This window comes from Capra hircus, chromosome 10 (genome assembly GCF_001704415.2).
Source record: "Capra hircus breed San Clemente chromosome 10, ASM170441v1, whole genome shotgun sequence".
Classification (NCBI taxonomy): domain Eukaryota; kingdom Metazoa; phylum Chordata; class Mammalia; order Artiodactyla; family Bovidae; genus Capra; species Capra hircus.
The window spans coordinates 48,346,546-48,367,238 of record NC_030817.1 but is presented as its reverse complement, the minus strand read 5'-3'; the positions used below and the strand labels follow the sequence as shown (position 1 = coordinate 48,367,238).

At 35.2% G+C, this 20,693-nt stretch overlaps 1 protein-coding gene across 1 annotated transcript in view; it reads left to right on the top strand.

Moving 5' to 3' along the window:
• The window catches only part of PYGO1 (pygopus family PHD finger 1), a 29,277-nt gene extending 11,802 nt beyond the window's left edge, over window positions 1–17,475 (top strand). Inside the window, exons 2-3 of the mRNA XM_018054241.1 lie at window positions 8,342–8,427; window positions 9,499–17,475. Of these exons, the coding sequence (XP_017909730.1) occupies window positions 8,342–8,427; window positions 9,499–10,623 (1,211 nt within the window). The 3' untranslated portion in view covers window positions 10,624–17,475. The remainder of the gene's footprint in view (window positions 1–8,341; window positions 8,428–9,498) is intronic.

Genomic DNA, 20,693 nt, shown 5'->3' with positions numbered 1-20,693 from the left:
CTTCCAATAAATATTCAGGACTGATTTCCTTTAGGATGGATTGATTGGATTTCCTAGCTGTCCAAGGGACTCTCAAGTCTTCTTCAACACCACAGTTCAAAAGCATCAATTCTTCAGTGCTCAGCTTTCTTCACAGTCCAACTCTCACATCCATACATGACTACTGGAAAAACCATAGCTTTGACTAGATGAACCTTTGTTGGCGAAGTAATGTCTGTGCTTTTTAATATGCTGTCTAGACTGGTCATAACTTTCCTTCCAAGGAGTAAGCGTCTTTTAATTTCATGGCTGCGGTCACCATCTGCAGTGAATTTGGAGCCCCCAAAAATAAAGTTTGCCACTGTCTCCACTGTTTCCTCATCCATTTGCCATGAAGTAATGGGACCAGATGCCATGATCTTCGTTTTCTGAATGCTGAGTTTTAAGCCAACTTTTTCACTCTCCTCTTTCACTTTCATCAAGAGGCTCTTTAGTTCTTCTTTGCTTTCTGCCATAAGGGTGGTGTCATCTGCATATCTGAGGTTATTGATATTTCTCCCAGCAATCTTGATTCCAGCTTGTGCTTCATCCAGCCCAGCGTTTCTCATGATGTACTCTGCATATAAGTTAAATAAGCAGGGTGACAATATACAGCCTTGATGTACTCCTTTTCCTATTTGGAACCAGTCCGTTGTTCCATGTCCAGTTCTAACTGTTGCTTCTTGACCTACATACAGATTTCCCAAGAGGCAGGTCAGGTGGTCTGGTATTCCCATCTCTTTCAGAATTTTCCACAGATTGTGGTGATCCACACAGTCAAAGGCTTTGACATAGTCAATAAAGCAGAAATAGATGTTTTCTGGAACTCTGTTTCTTTTTTGATGCTCCAACGGATGTTGGCAATTTGATCTCTGGTTCCTTTGCCTTTTCTAAAACCATCTTGGACATCTGGAAGTTCACGGTTCACGCACTATTGGAGCCTGGCTTGGAGAATCTTGAGCTTAGTTTGTTAGCATGTGAGATGAGTACAATTATGTGGTAGTTTCAGCATTCTTTGGCATTGCCTTTCTTTGGGATTAGAATGAAAACTGACCTTTTCCAGTCCTGTGGCCACTGCTGCATTTTCCAAATTTGCTGGCATATTGAGTGCAGCACTTTCACAGCATCATCTTTTAGGATTTGAAATAGCTCAACTGGAATTCCATCACCTCCACTAGCTTTGTTCATAGTGATGCTTCCTAAGGGCCACTCTACTTCACATTCCAGGATGTCTGGCTCTAGATGAGTGATCACACCATTGTGATTATCTGGGTCGTGAAGGTCTGTTTTGTACAGTTCTTCTGTGTATTCTTGCCACCTTTTCCTAATATCTTCTGCTTCTGTTAGGTCCATACCATTTCTGTCCTTTATTGAGCCCATCTTTGCATGAAATATTCCCTTGGTATCTCTAATTTTTGTGAAGAGATCTCTATTCTTTCCCATTCCATTGTTTTCCTCTATTTCTTTGCACTGATCACTGAGGAAGGCTTTCTTATCTCTCCTTGCTATTCTTTGGAACTCTGCATTCAAATGGATATATCTTTCATTTTCTCCTTTGCTTTTCACAGCTATTTATAAAGCCTCCTTAGACAACCATTTTGTCTTTTTGCATTTCTTTTTCTTGGAGATGGTCTTGATCACTGCCTCCTGTACAATGTCACGAACCTCCGTCCATAGTTCATCAGGCACTCTTGTCTATCAAATCTAGTCCCTTGAATCTGTTTGTCACTTCCACTGTATAATCATAAGGGATTTGAATTAGATCAGACCTGAATGGTCTAGTGGTTTTCCCTTCTTCCTTCAATTTAAGTCTGAGTTTGGCAATAAGGAGTTCATGATCTGAGCCACAGTCACCTCCCATTTTGTTTTTACTGACTGTACAGAGCTTCTCCATCTCTGGCTGCAAAGGATATAATCAATCTGATTTCAGTGTTGGCCATCTGTTGATGTCCACGTGTAGAGTCTTCTCTTGTGCTGTTGGAAGAGGGTGTTTGCTATGACCAGTGCGTTCTTTTGGCAAAACTTACTGGCCTTTGCCCTGCTTCATTCTGTACTCCACAAGGCCAAACTTGCCTGTTACTCCAGTTGTTTCTTGACTTCTTACTTTTGCATTCCAGCCCCCTATAATGAAAAGGACATCTTTTTTGGGTGTGTTAATAAACTTTTATTATTAAGCATTACCTTTTTCTATTTACACTTTTGTCATAATGAAGTACCCATAACAAACATTAGGAAAGACAGGGCTTTGATGTTTGGCCCCTTTGTTTCTTTATATAGTCACTTTATTATTTGACCTCAGGCCCACTGCTGATTCTTTCCCACAGAATTTCTAGGTATTCAGATTTAAGAACAACACATTTCTCTGTTCAGTATGTTAGTATATACTGTTGCATAACAGTATATGGCCTTTTGTGGGCCATTGAGGAAGACATTATATGTATAAGATTTCTGGAAGGCAAACTTATATCTTAGAAATTAAATAAACTTAGTTTTACTTAAGCAACAAAGCAAAAATAAATAAGTTGGACTTCACCAAAATTAAAATCTTACATGTTTTACATCTGATAAGATTCTAGTATTCTTAATATATATGTAAAGAATTCTTAAAACATAACAGAAAAAACAAAGTGAAAAAATAGGCAAAGAACTGGAATAATCATTTCTGCAAAGAAGATCAATAAATACACGAAAGGGTAGTCAACATCATTAGTAATTTTGGAAATGCAAATTAAAAGCACAAGGAGATACCACTTCACACTCACTAAAGTCACTATTAAAAAAACAAGATAAATCTTGGGGGGGATATGAAGAAGTTAGAACCCTCAGACTTTAGAGGTGGGGAATGTAAAATGATGGAGCCACTGTAGAAAACAGCTTAGTGTTTCCTCAAAATGTTAAACATAGAGATATCATGACTCAGCAACTGCACTTCTAGGTGTATACTCAAGAGAATTGAAAATACACTTTCATTAAAAAACATGTACATAAATGCATCCAAAGTAGAAACAACCCAGATGTTCACCAACTGATGACTGTATAAAAATAATGTGAAATGTTGTTCAGCCATAGAAAAGAATGCAGTAGTAATACGTAAAATAACATGGCTGAACCTTGAAAATATTATGCTAAGTGAAAGAAGCCAAACACAGAGCCACATATTATATGGCTAACAGGTACGTGGTTTCTTTTTGGGATGATGATAGTGTTCTGGAATTAAATAGTGGTGATAGTTACACTGCTTGGTGGTAGTGAATAAGCTAAAAACAAAACAAAAACCCATTGAATTGCACACCTAAAAGCGAAAGAAAACAAATCCTAGTTTCAGATTTCAGAGCTGCTTTTTACCAGAGGTATGGCCCGTACCTTTACAATTTCATTTCTCTTTGTTTCTTTTTTAAAATGAGGATGATTTTCCTCATAGGTTTGTTATGACGATTAAGTGAAGGAACATAGATATAGTTAGATAGAAACCTCTAAGATAAGATGCTAGAACAAAACTACAGAGTCTCTTCTTAAATTTCAAGTGAAATGAACTGAAATTTCAGTAAAAAAAAAAAAAAAGGCAAAAAATGTCAGCAACAAACAAGGGAAGTGGTACAGCCCGGTAACATAAATCTGGAACAGGCTGAAATCTGGATCACTGTTTTAGGCTTCTAAAACAACCCTTCCTCTTGGGAGCTGTTGGTGATTTACAAAATTTTGAGAATTCTCACTAGTAACCCCAAGTCTGGAGAAAAGCAAATTAAATGAGTGTTCTTATTGTCTCACTTTTTTGAGTGAGGAAAAAAACGAGTAAAACAGGTTTGTTGTTGTTTTTAAAGGACTCTCTCTGAGAGAAAAGAAGTCTTCAGGGATACAAGGTGAATAAGACAACACAAGGGAATACTCTAATGTGACTGGGTTACTGCACCCTACAAAGAGGTAGATATGCACTTAACAAAACCTCAGAATTAAGAGCCTGGGTGTTTCAAGGAAACATGATAGGTTAATAACCTTACTAAGATAGGCAAACATTTTAAAGAGAATATCCAGTCTAATAAATGTAACATTCATATTGGGTTTATTCTAGGAATGTCAGGCTAGGTTTAACATTAAAATAATATAAAGGAAAAACATCATATGATTAGATACATACCACCTAAGCCAAGAAAACCACCTAAGCCAGGCAAACAGCCTTAGATACAAATAAAAGGGAGTCAAAGTCACATACATTAAATCAGAGCTTAAAAGGTCTGGGCAAAGTTACAAGGTAAAAATAAAACCATGATAATTACTCAGACGCAAACTAACGAACTAACGCACATAGAGAAGAAAGAGAAAAACAGCATGCAGAAGATGAAGAAGCCATAACCTACAGGACAAAAAGGAAAAGGTAAAAATTTATATAGTCCTCAACTTTCAGTGCAGGAAGTGTCAACATTATTTAAAGAAAAAATAAAAACCATGTTTTTAATGTTTTTTATTTACTGTTTTTATTGATGTTTTAAGCCTTAGAGAATTCTCTTTTGATGAAGAAACATTTAGCATATTCATCATTTTAACTTGTTTCTTTTTCCTTATTAAATTTGAATAAGTTAACATTTAATGCTTTTATTTAAAAATATCCCATTTTTGTAAAAATATTACTGTCACTGTTTATACATAGGAATAAAAGTAGGTAGGTAGATAGTAAGCTTAAAAGTCTGGACTGATGTTAACTTAGGAGTAATGATAGTTTCTGGCTGGTAGGGTTTGAGCTGTGTATCACTCAGGGTCTAGTCAGGAGGCAGAAACCATACCAATTATTTTTAATGTAAAGAATTTGATATAAAGTATTACTAACAGGTATTAAACTGGCAAAATGGAATACTAAAGGTTTTACAGAGGTAACAACTGTGGGAAGAAGCTCCCCATGTCCTCATGGCTGTAGGACGTAGGAAAGACGTTGGAATTATAAAAATATGTCCACTCACAAGAGGAACCCTGTGGAGTTTAAACTCCGGTCTCTGAGAAGGGGCTGCTGCTTAGGCTGGTATAAATGCCCATGGGTTTAGAGGATGGGACTAGTGACAGTGCTGGTGTCTCTGAGGAGGGCACAATCAGGCTATCTGGGATAATATGTGCTCTAAAGAAAAACAGTGTTATTTTGTTCTAGATGGCTAGCCAGAACAGGGAGTACCTTTCTGCTCATTAGAAGACTTTCTCTTTGTCCCTCAACAGGGCTTTTAAAAAGTTTTTATTCATACTCATACTCATATTCATTCAATGGTCTTGCACATTTCTTAAATTTATTGCTAGTTATTTTAGTTTAGTTTTGTTCCTGAAAATGAAAACTATTCTTCTTCTTTATCTTTTAATTAGTTGTGGTTTTTATATATGAAAGCTTTTGGTGTTTAAATATTAATTTAACATCCAGAATCCTTAGTAAAATTTTGTTATTGTTTGTCATAGATTTTACCTTCACAGTATTTAAACTTGTCCTAAACAGCCCTTACAGAAATCTGCTTTGCGTTTGTTATGTGTGGGACTATTGCCAGCATGCTGATTTCTCTTTATTGCCATGTACCATTTCTTTCCCTGAACTACTGTTGTAAAGATATCATTACAGGTATCCCTGCTCCTGACCCCATTCTCATCACCAATTTATTCTCAGCACAAATGCTAATGTAATCTTTTAAAAACACAAATCGTGTTACTTTCCTCTTTGAAATTCGTAAATGATCATTCACTGTTCTCCAAATATAATCCTGATTCCTTATCATAAACTACAAGGCTCTATATCTCAGTCAGCTTGGGCTGCCATAACAAGACGCCATAGACTGGTGGGCTTAAACAACAGACATTTGTTTTCTCATAGTCTGGTGCTAGGAAGTCCAAGATTAAGGTGCCAGCCAGCTTGTCAGTTCCTGGTCAGAGCTTCCTTCCTGGCTTGTAGGTATATGCCCATCTTCCTGTTGTGTCCTCACGTGCTCTTTCCCAGTGTATACATGAGGGATGAAGGAAGGGAAGGGAGAGAGAGAGAGAGCAAGGACAATCACTTTTTCTTCTTCTAAGACCACTAATCCCATTATAAGGGACCCACCCTTGTGACCTCAGTTCAGTTGCTCAGTTGTGTCCGACTCTTTGCGACCCCATGAATCGAAGCACACCAGGCCTTCCTGTCCATCACCAACACCCAGAGTTCACTCAGACTCACATCCATCGAGTCAGTGATGCCATCCAGCCATCTCATCCTCTGTTATCCCCTTCTCCTCCTGCCCCCAATCCCTCCCAGCATCAGAGTCTTTTGCAATGAGTCAACTCTTCGCATGAGGTGGCCAAAGTACTGGAGTTTCAGCTTTAGCATCATTCCTTCCAAAGAAATCCCAGGGCTGATCTCCTTCAGAATGGACTGGTTGGATTTTCTTGCAGTCCAAGGAACTCTCAAGAGTCTTCTCCAAGACCACAGTTCAAAAGCATCAATTATTCGGTGCTCAGCTTTCTTCACAGTCCAACTCTCACATCCATACATGACCACTGGAAAAACCATAGCCTTGATTAGACGGACCTTTGTTGGCAAAGTAATGTCTCTGCTTTTCAACATGCTATCTACGTTGGTCATAACTTTTCTTCCAAGGAGCAAGCGTCTTTTAATTTCATGGCTGCAGTCACCATCTGCAGTGATTTTGGAGTCCAAAAAAATAAAGTCTGACACTGTTTCCACTGTTTCCCCGTCTATTTGCCATGAAGTGATGGGACCAGATGCATGATCTTCGTTTTCTGAATGTTGAGCTTTAAGCCAACTTTTTCACTCTCCACTTTCACTTTCATCAAGAGGCTTTTTAGTTCCTCCTCACTTTCTGCCATAAGGATGGTGTCATCTGCATATCTGAGGTTATTGATATTTCTCCCGGCAATCTTGATTCCAGCTTGTGCTTCTTCCAGCCTAGCGTTTCTCATGATGTACTCTGCATATAAGTTAAACAAGCAGGGTGACAGTATACAGCCTTGATGTACTCCTTTTCCTATTTGGAACCAGTCTGTTGTTCCATGTCCAGTTCTGACTGTTGCTTCCTGACCTGCATATAGGTTTCTCCAGAAACCTTGTGACCTAGTATGACCCTAATTACTTCCAAAACCCCTCATCTCCAAATACTCTCAAATTAGGGTTAGGGCTTCAGTGTAGGAATTGTGGCAGGATACAGCAATCAGTCCATAACACTTTAAAATAATCTGGTCCCTGCCTGTCTCTTCAGCCTCTTCTGAAGGCACTCTCCAGAGTCATGTAACACACTGGCCTTTTTTAAATGTCTGAGACACATTTGTGCTCCTTTCTTATTTACTCTGTCTATAGGCTTATTGTTCTGCCCTTCACATGAGAGATTTCTTGTCATCTTTTAGGTCTCAGTTTAAGTATCTCTTTCTTAGAATCTACATGTATGAGCAAGTCTCCAATAATCTTCTGTCAACCCATTGAATTTATTTATTAATATTTTATAAATATGTGTTATATGGCTACATATGTGTGTACATAATTTTATTCTGTCTGCTTTTGTATATGTTCAGAATTCTCTATAATAAAAAATACGCGTTTTTAATGGAAAAAAGTTCCATTGATAAACTTACTTTTTAACATAGTCAAGCTTTTGCTTTTAATTTTGATCATATTGAGAAAATCATGCCCACATTCATTGTTGTATTTTGACAATACCTTTCAGAATTAAAAGGCGTATACCTTTGATGCCATAATTCTACTTCTAGGAATGACTTGTACATGAGTGTAAAGATATTTATACATGGATTTTCATTGTAGAACAGCAAAGGTTTGGAAACAATTGAAATCCATCAGTAGGGAGAAGACTAGTTTAATGAATTATGGTATAATCATACTATGAAATACTACTCAGTTGTTAGAGAATGGAGCAGTTCTATATGTAATGGCATAGAATGATTTCCAAGTAAGAAAGCAAGGTACAAACCATTGTTCCATACTAAACATGCCATCGTTTTTGTACTCCCTAGAGATACACTAGAATTAATCTAGATTATCTTTGGCAAGATGGAGAGAAACTAGCAACAGTGTTTGCTTCAGGAATAGGAAACCAGATGACTGAAGGTTTTAATATAGAGACTTACTTTTCCACTGAAAAAACAAAACAAAACAATGCTGTGGGAGTAGAAGTGAGTGACTCTGGCTGAGATTATGGGAAAGGCTTTTTGAAGAACAAAGATAATAAAAGCGTAATGCTACTTTATTTTATCTAATAAAAATAGAAAACATTAACAGGTAGCTATAATGGTATGAAAGATATAAAATTTCACTTATGAATAGAAATATTATTTGGATGTATTTACTTATTTTTAGGTGGTGATAGTGGACTGGATGGGTTAGGAGGACCAGGTGTGCAACTAGGAAGCCCAGATAAGAAAAAACGCAAGGCAAATACACAGGTAAATTGGCATTTTCTTTGTTAACAGTTTTTCTTCATTGATATGATCACACTATGAGGTAAATTTAACTTTGGTCATGGATTCTGTTTACTATCCTCATTCTGAACCTAGTAGTAAATTCTGCAGTGATAGTATTTTTATTCACTTATTTAGTTTTTACTCTGCAACTCATGGCTATTATTGGACTGCTGGCCTAGAGTGAATACTGCAAGAAGGAAATGTAGGCAAATAAATTAAAATGCTTATTCTTAAATCTAACATCAAAGGAATAGATGCCTGTAGTTTTATGAAAAGATTTAAAAATACACGGACACAAGTTTAACTTGGAGTAATGTTCAACTATTATAATAAATCAGTATGTATGTACATAACATGAAGCAAAAAGCATCTTTTGTCTATAATCTTTGGTCGTAATAAACATATATACATACTGACTTTCTTGGTTTCATCTCCTATAAATTTGAAGCACTCTTTTTGTTATACAGACTGCAAGTGAGTATGAAGTGTGTACACTTTACTTTTCTCCATATTGGCTACACTGTTAAACTTGGAGTGTGACTAAAACTGGCAGTTAATTTTTCTAGTCTAAGGTCTAGAACGTAGTGCTTTGGAACTACTTCAGTAGCTACTCCCTGAAGTTTAGCCAGGAAAAAAATTTAGGTCCTGTTTACTGTTATTTAACTTTATAGCTATTTGGAGGCGTAAAGGTATTTTTAGTTAAAATTTTAAGTGAAAGATTATAGTTGTAGGCTGGCATATTAAATGAAAATTATGGTAATGAAGCTTCTTTTGAAGACTGAATACATCTAGAGTTTGAAATAATTGATTTGAGCTCAAAAAAAAATACCGTATTTCCTTTCCTAAATGAAAGAAACCTACACATTTTTATCATTAAATATAATTAAATATAAACATTTTTTGGAATTGAAAGGTCAAGTGAAGAATTAAATTTTCATAAATTAAAATTTCATAAATTTCAAAAGAAATTTAACTAAAACTGGGTTCATAAATGTTAACATTTATGACTTCTTTGATCAAAAACGTGTATTTCACTTTACATTCTCATTTCAGGGGCCTTCTTTTCCTCCATTGTCTGAGTATGCTCCACCACCGAATCCAAACTCTGACCATCTAGTGGCTGCTAATCCATTTGATGACAACTACAATACTATTTCCTATAAACCACTACCTTCATCAAGTCCGTATCTTGGCCCTGGTTATCCTGGCTTTGGAGGCTACAGCACATTCAGAATGCCACCTCACGTTCCTCCAAGAATGTCTTCCCCATACTGTGGTCCTTACTCACTCAGGAATCAGCCACACCCATTTCCTCAGAATCCTTTGGGCATGGGTTTTAATCGACCTCATGCTTTTAACTTTGGGCCGCACGATAATTCAAGTTTTGGAAATCCATCTTACAATAATGCACTGACTCAGAATGTTAACATGCCTAATCAACATTTTAGACAAAATCCTGCTGAAAACTTCAATCAGATTCCTCCGCAGAATGCTAGCCAAGTATCTAACCCTGACTTGGCATCTAACTTTGTCCCTGGAAGTAATTCCAATTTTAGTTCTCCGTTAGAATCTAATCATTCTTTTATTCCTCCCCCAAACACTTTTGGTCAAGCAAAAGCACCACCCCCAAAACAAGACTTTAGTCAAGGAGCTACCAAAAACACAAATCAAAACTCCTCTGCTCATCCACCTCACTTAAATATGGATGACACAGTGAATCAGAGTAACATTGAATTAAAAAATGTGAATCGAAACAATGTCGTCAGTCAAGAGAATAGCCGTTCGAGTAGCACTGAGGCTACAAACAACAGCCATGCAAATGGGACACAGAGTAAACCACGGCAGCCGAGAGGTGCCACAGATACATGCACCCCTGAGAAAAGCAGTAAATCTGCTCTTCACCCAAGCCGCCATGGGCATTCTTCCTCTGACCCAGTGTATCCTTGTGGAATTTGTACAAATGAGGTGAATGACGATCAGGATGCCATCCTGTGTGAAGCCTCTTGTCAGAAATGGTTTCATCGGATCTGCACTGGAATGACCGAAACAGCTTATGGCCTCCTAACAGCAGAAGCGTCAGCAGTATGGGGCTGTGATACCTGTATGGCTGACAAAGATGTTCAGTTAATGCGCACTAGAGAAGCATTCGGTCCACCTGCAGTGGGCAGTGATGGCTAATAACAGGCATTCACTTCAGTGTTTCCCCACCCTCTGTGTATTACAGAGGGTCAGTGACACAGGATTTTAATGTTTTACATGATTTTTTAAATGCATACATGAAAATATTATTTACCTTTTAGTTTTTATTAATACTCCATTGCTAGTGCATATTTTGTATCGTCGTTTGCTATCATAAATAAGAATAATGTATATGGGGGTGCATTAGAAAGTACTATACAAATAAATTTTAGTTGTTGTTAAACATAAAAGCCTCTTGAAGTTTCAAGATAATGTATAGCAAATGTAGGCAAGTTTTTACTTTTTTAAAAGTTACAATCATTGAAAAATGTGTCAGTTGACCCTTGAACACAAGTTTGAACTGCATACATCCACTGATTTCCAGTAAAGGCATACTGTCGTACTACATGATCCTTGGTGGGTTAAACCCTAGGATAGGGAAACACAGTTCTGGGGGGCTGGCTGTAAAGTTGTATGCAGTTTTTTCACAGTGAAGAGATTGGCACCGCTAGCTCCTACATTGTTCAAGGGTCAAGTGTATTTCACTGCTGAACTTCGGCAATATCAAGTTAAACATTTAGTTCAAAGAATATTTGAGAATCCATGTAATGTGTTCTCAGAAAGAATATATGTAGCTAAAACATGAAAGCATACATTTTAATGGATCTTCTAACAAATAGTAGAGTATGACACCAGATTCTTCCCTTACTGGTGTTCCTGAAATGAGTGACTGTCATATTATCAAGTCAATCTTTCCAGGATGTCTGTTTGTACAGATACAAGACAGATGTTAGCATATAGTAGATGTTCAATACGTATTTGTTGATTAACTTGTGGATTGTACCACATGAAATTGCTAACGTAAGATCAGTTGAAAATTGACTACAATTAGTAGAGTTGTCATAAAGGGTGTTTTTAGTTGTGCTGTTTAGAAATATAACAATATTATGCTCTTCACTCTTCAGTTTTCCTTGATTATTGAGTTGTTTTGTTATTGTTTTCCAGAGAAATAAATAATACAGTATTCTCAGAAGAATTGTGAATACTTTTCTTAATATCATTTCAAACTGGGACATAGAAAAATGAATTTGGCCTTACAGGGCTCTGCTGGCAGAAGAACTACTCAGTGGTGGTTTGAAAAATCTTGTTCTTGGGATCTGAATGTAAGAGTGAGCCTCACAGGAGTTCAGAATCCATTTTAAGTGAAGATCAATTAAGAGCCAAGGTGAGAGCTTACTGACAACCATTTGAGGCCCTGCAGGAGACACAAGTTTCTGCTGGGGCTGGGGAGAGTGTAAAAATAGACTGAAAGGTATTCTCTTGAGAGAAGATCAAGAATGGAGACAGTTGGAAGTACACTCATTAAGATTTGAAACAACAGAAACCTGTTTTTGGAGTGGATCAAAACCTGTGACCCAAAAAAAGGATTCTATATGACAGTTGATAGCAATTTACACAATGGTTGGTTGTTGGTAAAGCTCCCAAACTTGAACCATCATTACTGTTGTGACCAAATCTGAAGACTGTGTGGTGATCTGCAAAAGGGATAGTGACAACCATTTAAACCTTGGTGAAATGACAGCAGCAGCAATATTGCCAAGAAACTTAAATTACGCTTGAAAATTTTGGTTATGTGCCCTTTGATTAGTAAACACGAACCGAAACTTTTACATGACAGCACTGGCATCAATCACGTTTTACAAGCCACTAATGCAAAGTTAATTGAAGTATTCGATTCTGTCGTTTCCAGCATAGTCACCAGAACTTTATCCAATGAACTGGTGTAGTTTTCATCATTTGGAGTTTTTTCTAAGAAACTACATATTCTCCAATTGAGAAACAGTAATTGGAGGGTTTGAACAATTTATACAACATAGCAAATGATGAATTTTATAAAAATGAAATATTTAATATCCTATTAGAAGAAAATTATTAATGCTCATGATGCATATTTTGATTGAATAAAACTTATTTTTTTAAATAGTGTTTTAATTGTGACCAACAAAAACAGCAATTTCATATGGTACAAGGTAATATAAGGTTTTTTCCATTTACCTGTGACTAGTTAGAGGTGAGTACAAAATATTTTAAGGATAGCTGTAAGATAAATATCTTTATAGTTTTAGGAAATGAAATGATATAAACTCTCATACTAGGTGGTACTTTGTGTGAAAATTTAACCATTTGAAGCAGATTAAAATGCAGTACATTGGGCTGACTCTTGACATTTGATTGTTCAGTAGCATACTTGAAGATCATATTTTGCTTACATTGTTCAGTAACATACTTGAAGATCATATTTTGCTTACATTGTAGCTTTTGTTATTTTCTAAATGCTTAAGGATCTAGTTGTGTTGTTTTTGAAATCCAGTGAGTGCTGTTTTTTAAGATATAATGCACTGCATGCTATAAACCCATTTCTAGCATCAGATGGTGATAAAAAAAATAAATTACTGAGTATAGTTAGATACTTAGTGGAACCTTCCAGTGTCCTCAAGAGTTAACACAGTAGTACTCGCTGTCCTCATTGCTAAAACTGGTGAGAAGCAGTTTCTAAAGCCCTCTGTTGCTTACAGTTTTATTAGGTAGTTGTTTTGTGAAAAGGAAATAACCTCTCTCAAATTAGTCTAAAAATACTTGATTTATAATGTGACTTTTATTTTCCATTTCCAAATAATTGTTTTTAAAATTTTACAAACAAGTAAATTTGTCTTGTGTTTAGGTCTTAAGAACACCTTACTTACTTAGATAAGAATCTGTTCAATATCCAAAAGAGAGAAAAACCATGGTTGATTCCAGCAATGTAGTACAGGCAAACTGTAATCATAACTGATTAATGTTTTCATCTATTTGAATTAATTTTCTTACTAGTTCTACATTTGTCTCTATATAACACTGTCAGAAGTTTTCTAGAGGCTTTTTGGTAGGGAAGTGATGAATTTTAAGAAGGCCAGATATTAATTTGCCTAATATGACTCGAAGAAAACTGTTACACAAATTGATGTGGCTTTCATAATGCAAGTGACGAGTTGCCCTAAATTTCAAAATATTTAAAGAGGGAATGAACTGCATAATCTTCTAGTAACATCACACCATTTTTAGCGTAATCCTCTTCCTTCACTGAAAGGACACATGTATGTGCAGTTGAGCAGGAAATCTTGGGGTTTCTCCTGCATTCTCAAGTTTTGCCAGAGTTCAGCCTGGCTATCAGCAGCTGGCTCCCTCAACAAGACTAGGTTACTGATAGAAAGTTTTAAAACATCAGTTCCTTTCTCAGAACTTGCTTTGTTCATTTCACTAAAGAATTCTTGAACCACTTGCTTCTAGATGCTACTGGACACTCTAATACAGAAGTAATTTAGCTTGTAAAAGGAAAAGAAATTATTCTTCAGATAGACTGCTTAGAATTAGATTTGTGATCCGTGTTTTCCTTGTGTGTGAAATACTTTAGAGTACTGCTATTATGATTCTTGTTATCCAAACTAGATGATTATGTACATAAAACGGAAGATTTTCTTGTACTAGTGCTTATTCTTCTTAGATCAACACAATATAAGAAATCCAATTTGTGTGTGTATGTGTTTAGATTCCCAACTCTTCCTAGTGGTAGGAAAAAAACTGCAATAATAGGTCACCCTGATACCTGCTGACTTTAATCATCCAGGTAAAATATCAGGAGTTTTCTTCGAATACTCTTCCAAATTTGTTTGTCTTGAACAAACTGAGTGCTAGTACTTACTATTCAACATGCTATAGTAATTGTATTTAATAGCAAATATATATATATAAAGCAATGATTTTTAAAGGGAGCTCGAGTGAGTTTTTCAATTTCTTTTTTGCAGTGTATAGAGGTTTCATATGCATGAGTGTTTTGTTATTTAAGATCTTTCTAATTAAAAGCATCCAGATTCCCAAAGTTCATTTGTAAATAGTGATTTAGAACTCTCTATGACTAGATTCTTAGGGAAGCTCATAAAGGCTTATTTAAACCGTCATATAGTTAGCCAGTAGTATCATGCTGAATGCTCCTTCTTTAGGAGAACCAGTCAATGTAGGAAGGAGAAAGGAGAGGTCTTACCTTTTTCCTGATTGGACCCAGGAAGGTTACGTTCTTTGGTGTGAGTGTTTCCCAGTTGCCCTCCTACCATCTTAAATTCTCCAGTGAAATGCTCTAGAAACCAACCTGCCTTTTCCCTTCCTGGATGTTCTGTACTTCAAAATTTCATATCTTTCCTCAGAAGTCACACTCCTTTGTTGGCTGTGGTTGGCTAGATTTTTAAGGGGAAAATGTTTTCCAGTAAGTTTTGAACAAAGTGAAGAACATGGGATTAAATTTCTCTTTTTTTAAAGACTTAATGGAGAATGAATCTTAATATCTTAGATTTCAGGCAATACAACCACATTTCAGGCACCATAGAAAGCAGTATTTTTATTAGATCGGAACCTTGAGAGTACTTCCCAGTTTCCTTTGAGACTTTTCACTATTTCTTTTTCTCTGCTTCAGAACTCAGAGGTTTCCTTCTCATTTCCAAATTTCAGTAACTTCCCCATATCCTGTATTCCATTTATCCTATAAAGTAGTATAGAAGTCGCATCTGTATTTTTCCAACTCTTGGTACAGTGATGGGAGCGTAGAGGCACCCCTGGAGTAAAGGAACTAGGGACGGCATTAGTATTTGCCAAGACAAGTGGTCTAGGGCAAATAAAGGGAAGGAAGTTTTCATTGAAAACTTAATGAAACCCAATGGATAAGGTTCATCATGTCATATTTTGTCAAAACACATTATTTGTAATAAAATTCTAAATACCTGTCCTTTTCTTGTTCTGTAGGTGATGTAGATGATGTTGCTTGTTAGTTAAAATGCCTTTTATAAAAGAAAGTCCTGCTTCTTATCATGATGTATGTGACTTAAATGACTGTTTCATATTAAAACTATTTCTTCCTTATGTACTGCTTACATATACCTCTTTTTGGGATATTAGTTCAGTACTTTTATACAAATCTGAGTGTGTTCCACATTGGTGACATGTATTTTTGCAGTAAATTTTTGTTTTGTTCTTAGAGCATGTTTAAAGTAACACATGCACTAGTGCTGTGATCTGTGGCAAAATTACTGTAATTCAAATTGGAAAATAAAATGTTTCCAGACTTTGTCCAACATTTATTCCTATGGCAAAGGAAATTACTATGTAATACTAATTATTTCTTATGCTGATATGTTTAAGCTACTCTGTGAAGTATGTGAGACATCAGTATTTATGGGTTAGTATTAATAGATGGCCTGATGTCGGAAATGGAAGAGAGGAATAAAATTGGGTGTTGGCAGTTCCTAGAAGCACTCATAATAAATACTTCTTAAAAATTTGATCTTCTTCCTACAGTTATAATTTACTAAGGAATTATCTTAACTGACAGTGCATATTAGATTTTTTTAACCCATATCATTAAAATTATATACTAGACTTTGAACTTATTTTAATGTCTTCCAACCAAGAAAGATATCATTCACTCCACCATAATCAAAATAAATAGTAATCTTCATTTATTGAGAAACTATTTATTAAAATAACATGAAATGCCTCTAGTTAGAATTTGTAACCGTTGATGCAAGGCTTGATTGGTGTTTGTACTCTCTGATGAAAAGATTTGTTAATGAAAATGATAAGATTTTAATGAAAAATGTTTAATCTTGAAAAAAATTTTAGCTTTTTATAAGCATTTATTTCAGAATACTAGTTTAAAAGCATTCTTTTGTCATCAAACCAAGTACCCAAAAGAATTGTAATAGATAATACTTGCAGATTTGCATATTTGAAATTACACACTTAACAGAAAAAAAAATGCTTGTGAGTGCTTAAACTGCATATCTTTTTAAAATATTTAAAATTTCAGACTTCTATCAATTTAAACTATCCTGAATTGATAAGATTTTACTATATCAGTGATGTATATTACAAGGTTAATGTCTACTGTTGTCATTTTTGGCATGGTTGTTTTGGTATGTAGCATACATTTGATTGCCAGCTATTGATACAACTGACATAGCAATGAATCTGATTCAGTTCTTAGAAAAAAATTCCAGATGCCATACTGTGTCATAATCCCATTATATTTTATTTGAATGCTCAGTGTTTTCATGGTTTTTTTTTTTTTGTATTTTAGTTTTAAATTTTTTTTTTTTTTCTGGCACTTCATATACAGTCTTTTAGAACTGGATCTATTTCTATTTGAATCATAGAGTTTTAAAGAAGTATTCATATTAAATGATTCATGAATTGCTTTGTAGAAAAATTTGAATGAAGTATAAAATGACTAGGTTACCTCCAAATTATTTTCTTTATGTAGTTAACATGCAGGTTACAGTTTTCAGAGAAATAAAATTGGCTTGGTAACTGAATGCAGTAGACAATGGGCAGTTTGGCTTCCAACTAGTAAAGAAATAATTCTCAATTCTGAATACTTTTTAATAATTACTGTAAATAATGGTAAGCCAGTTTTCATTTTTCTTTTTAATATACTATTTCCTTCTCATTATTTTTCCTTAAATATCTGCTAGAATTTTAAAATTGGAGTTTAACTTATCTTCCACATTTTAGTTTTTTTATAGGTAAGTAGTAAGATATGTAGAGGTTCTATCAAAAGTCTGTGTTATTGTTGGCTGTTCTTTTCAGGGATCATGCTAAATGTCATTTGTGTGTTGTATAAAGAATGTTATTCACCAGTATATAGACCTACTATTAGTTGAAATTATGTATGGCAGGCTTTCTTGAACAATATGTATTGTAAATTTGTTTCCTGGTAGTGTTATGCTTTAGATTCTTTTAAATAAAGCTAGTTTTTAAAGAGAAAAATAACTGTTTTTTAAATGCTTGACTTTCATCAAGACAAGTAAGTGTGATAGTCTTGGCTGTGGGTAGGAAATGTGCAAGGAAGTGTTAAGCAGGGTGATAGCTCCAGCTTACTAGGAATTTAGTTTTATACTGAGGAGCAAACCAAGATTTTTGTTGTTTTCCCTATGAAGTTTGTACACAACACTGAGTCCTGAGTTTCCTTAAGAAAACGAACAAACCTCTATTTTGATTGTTACAAATTAAGACTCTAGTTTTGTTAATAGAAAATTAACTGGAGAGGAGTTCTATAATCTCAGCAGCATAGTGATCCTTGAAGTAGAGCTACAGTGTTGCTAATACTGTAGCAATATTAAGAACAAACTTGCTTGAATGATAAAATTAGGTTTACAAAAGACAACCAAAATCTGTTTGAAAAAATCATCAGGTGCCTTGAGAAAAACAAAGATGCATAAAATGTGACTGTATCAGTTGATGCAACTTGGTATTAGAGGTAATAAAGGTGACAATAAGATAAAAGTACATCGAGGTAAAATTTGAATGTACCAAAGGTTTATTTAAATGTGTGGAAGGGAAAAAAAAATTATCCCATCTGTTGTAGGAAAAAGATGTACAGAGACTTCTGATCAAACAACATTATGAAATTGATGGTCTAAGGTATCACTTTGTTTCAAACATATAACAATGATAAATATAAAAAGATTGGGTTCAAAACATAAATATGTATACACACAGACCAGGATAAGAAATAAAGGAAAAAATAAACTATGCTGAAGCAGCATCCTGCATGACTCTGAGCCCAAGGCAGAAAGCTGTCAAAAACTCTAATCTGGCAGGGTAATGAGGTCTAAGTGCTACTACATTCCAAACTTGAGATGCAATAATGCAAACTTAAAGGGAAATATATAGCTTTAGATAATTTTTCAGCCCAAAATATAATGAGCTAAGTGTTGATCTCAAGAGCATATGAAATAAATAATCCTAAGGAATAAAAAATCGTGAGGAAAGTAGAGGAAGGAAATAAGATAATACGAAATAGAATAGAAAACAAACACTAGAGAGGAATAATAGGGCCACAAATTGGCTATTTAAAACATGTAAAAGATTTAATATTTAAAAGTTATTTAAATGGTTAATCTTTAAAAGATAAAAGAGTTTATTTAAAAGGTGAATAAAATTGATGAGCCTCAATTTGGTGAAATTGGTGAAACTGATTTTTTTAGTGGTCAGTAGAACAGGAATAACTGCTTTAAGCCTGGTGGGAGCTGGGATTACTTGTGCTGCTGCCTCACATGTGAAAAAGGTTAAAAAGCAAACTTGGCTCCAGCTGATACCTGGGACCCTAGCTTATAGGCCTAATGTGGCACAAATACACAGTTTTGTAATTTTCTCAGTTGGTAACTTGTGTACAGTATCACCAAAGAATTTGAAACAGTAAATTGACGTAACACTTGGCTGAATTGGAGTTCCTAGGACACAGGTTAGAGGCAACTTAAAACTGCCAGAAGGGAAAGGAAGAACCTAAGAAAGAAACAAAAGTAAAAAGAAAGAAAAAAAAAAAAAACCCACTGTAAATCAAAATTTCAAAACATGAAGAAAACTAATGATAAAAATAGCCAACAAACATCTTTTAAAATTTCGATCCACTTGATGAAAATGACAGCACAGCCTGAAAAAGACTAAGAGAAGTACAATTCAGGATCCTGAAAGATAAAGAATAAAAAACAAAAATTATGAAATCCAATGTATAGATATTCATTCATTCAGCATTTAATAATGAGTGTTATGTCAGTCACTGTTCTAACTGCTAAGAACATCGCAGTGCATGCCGTAAATCAAGCAGACGAAACTCACTACACTCATGAAATTTTTATTCTATAGAAAAAGAAAATTAACTAAAAGTGAATTAGAGAATAAGTGCTAAGAAGAAATAAAAAAGGGAATGCTGAGCCTGGTAAGGTGAGGTGCTACAGCAAATAGATTATGTTTCATTTTGTAAGAAACCACTAAACTCAATTTTTTGCATTTCCACCAGCAATGAATGAAAGTTCCTGTTCCACTTCCTTGTCAGCATTTGGTGGTGTCACTGTTGTGGATTTTGGCCATTATAATATGTGTTTGTATGTTATTGCTCTAATTTGCATTTCCCTTATGACATATGACGTGGAACATCTTTTCATATTCTTATTTGTCATCTGTGTATCTTCTTTGGTGAGGTGTCTGTTAAGGTTTGGCTCATCTTTTAATCAGATGTTGTTTTCTTAAGAATTCTTATGTATTTTGGGTAACGGTCCTTTATCATATGCATCCTTTGCAAATATTTTCTTCCATTCTGTGTTGTGTCTTTTCATTCTCTTGATAGTGTCACTCATAGAACAGAAAAAAACTAATGTAGTCCAGCTTACCAGTTTTCTTTCATGAATCATGCCTTTGGTGTTGAACCTAAAATTTATAAGTTTACATTTTAATTTTAGGTCTGTGATCTGTTTCGAATACACTTTGTGACGTTTAGAACCACTATGCCTAGATTTACTTTTTTGCATGTGGGTGTCCAGTTGTTCCATTTGTTGAAAAGACTGGTTTTTGTCCATCATATTGCCTTTGATCCTTTGTCAAAGACCAGTTGACTGTATTCCTGTGGGTGTATTTCTAGGCTCTCTATTCTGTTCCACTGATCTATTTGCCTGTCCTTTCACCAATACCACACTGCATTGATTATTGTTCTTCAAACTTGATCTATCAATTTAGTGCAATCCCAATCAAAATTCTAGCAAGTCATTTTGTAGATATTGACAAACTGATTCTACAGTTTATATGGAGAGGCAAAATACCCAGAATAGTCAACACATTACTGAAGGAGAAGAAGAAAGTTAGATGACTGACACTACCCAACTTCAAGACTAGGCACAAGGTCGGCCTGTCTTGGAGATTTCTAGGTTCTGGTATGTCTGGCTTTGTAGAATGAGTTAGGAAGTATATCCTCTACCTCTGTCTTCTGAAAGAAACTATAGATAATTGGTATAGTTTCTTCCTTAATGTTTGTCACCAGTGACCCCCATCAGGGTCTGGAGCTCTCTCTTTTGGGAGGTTATTGCTTATTGATTCAATTTCTTTAATAGATAAAGGCCTATTCAGGTTGTCTATTTCTTTTTGTGTTAGTTTTGGCAGATCATGTCCTTCAGGAAGTTGGCCCATTTCATCTAGGTTATCAAATTTGTAGG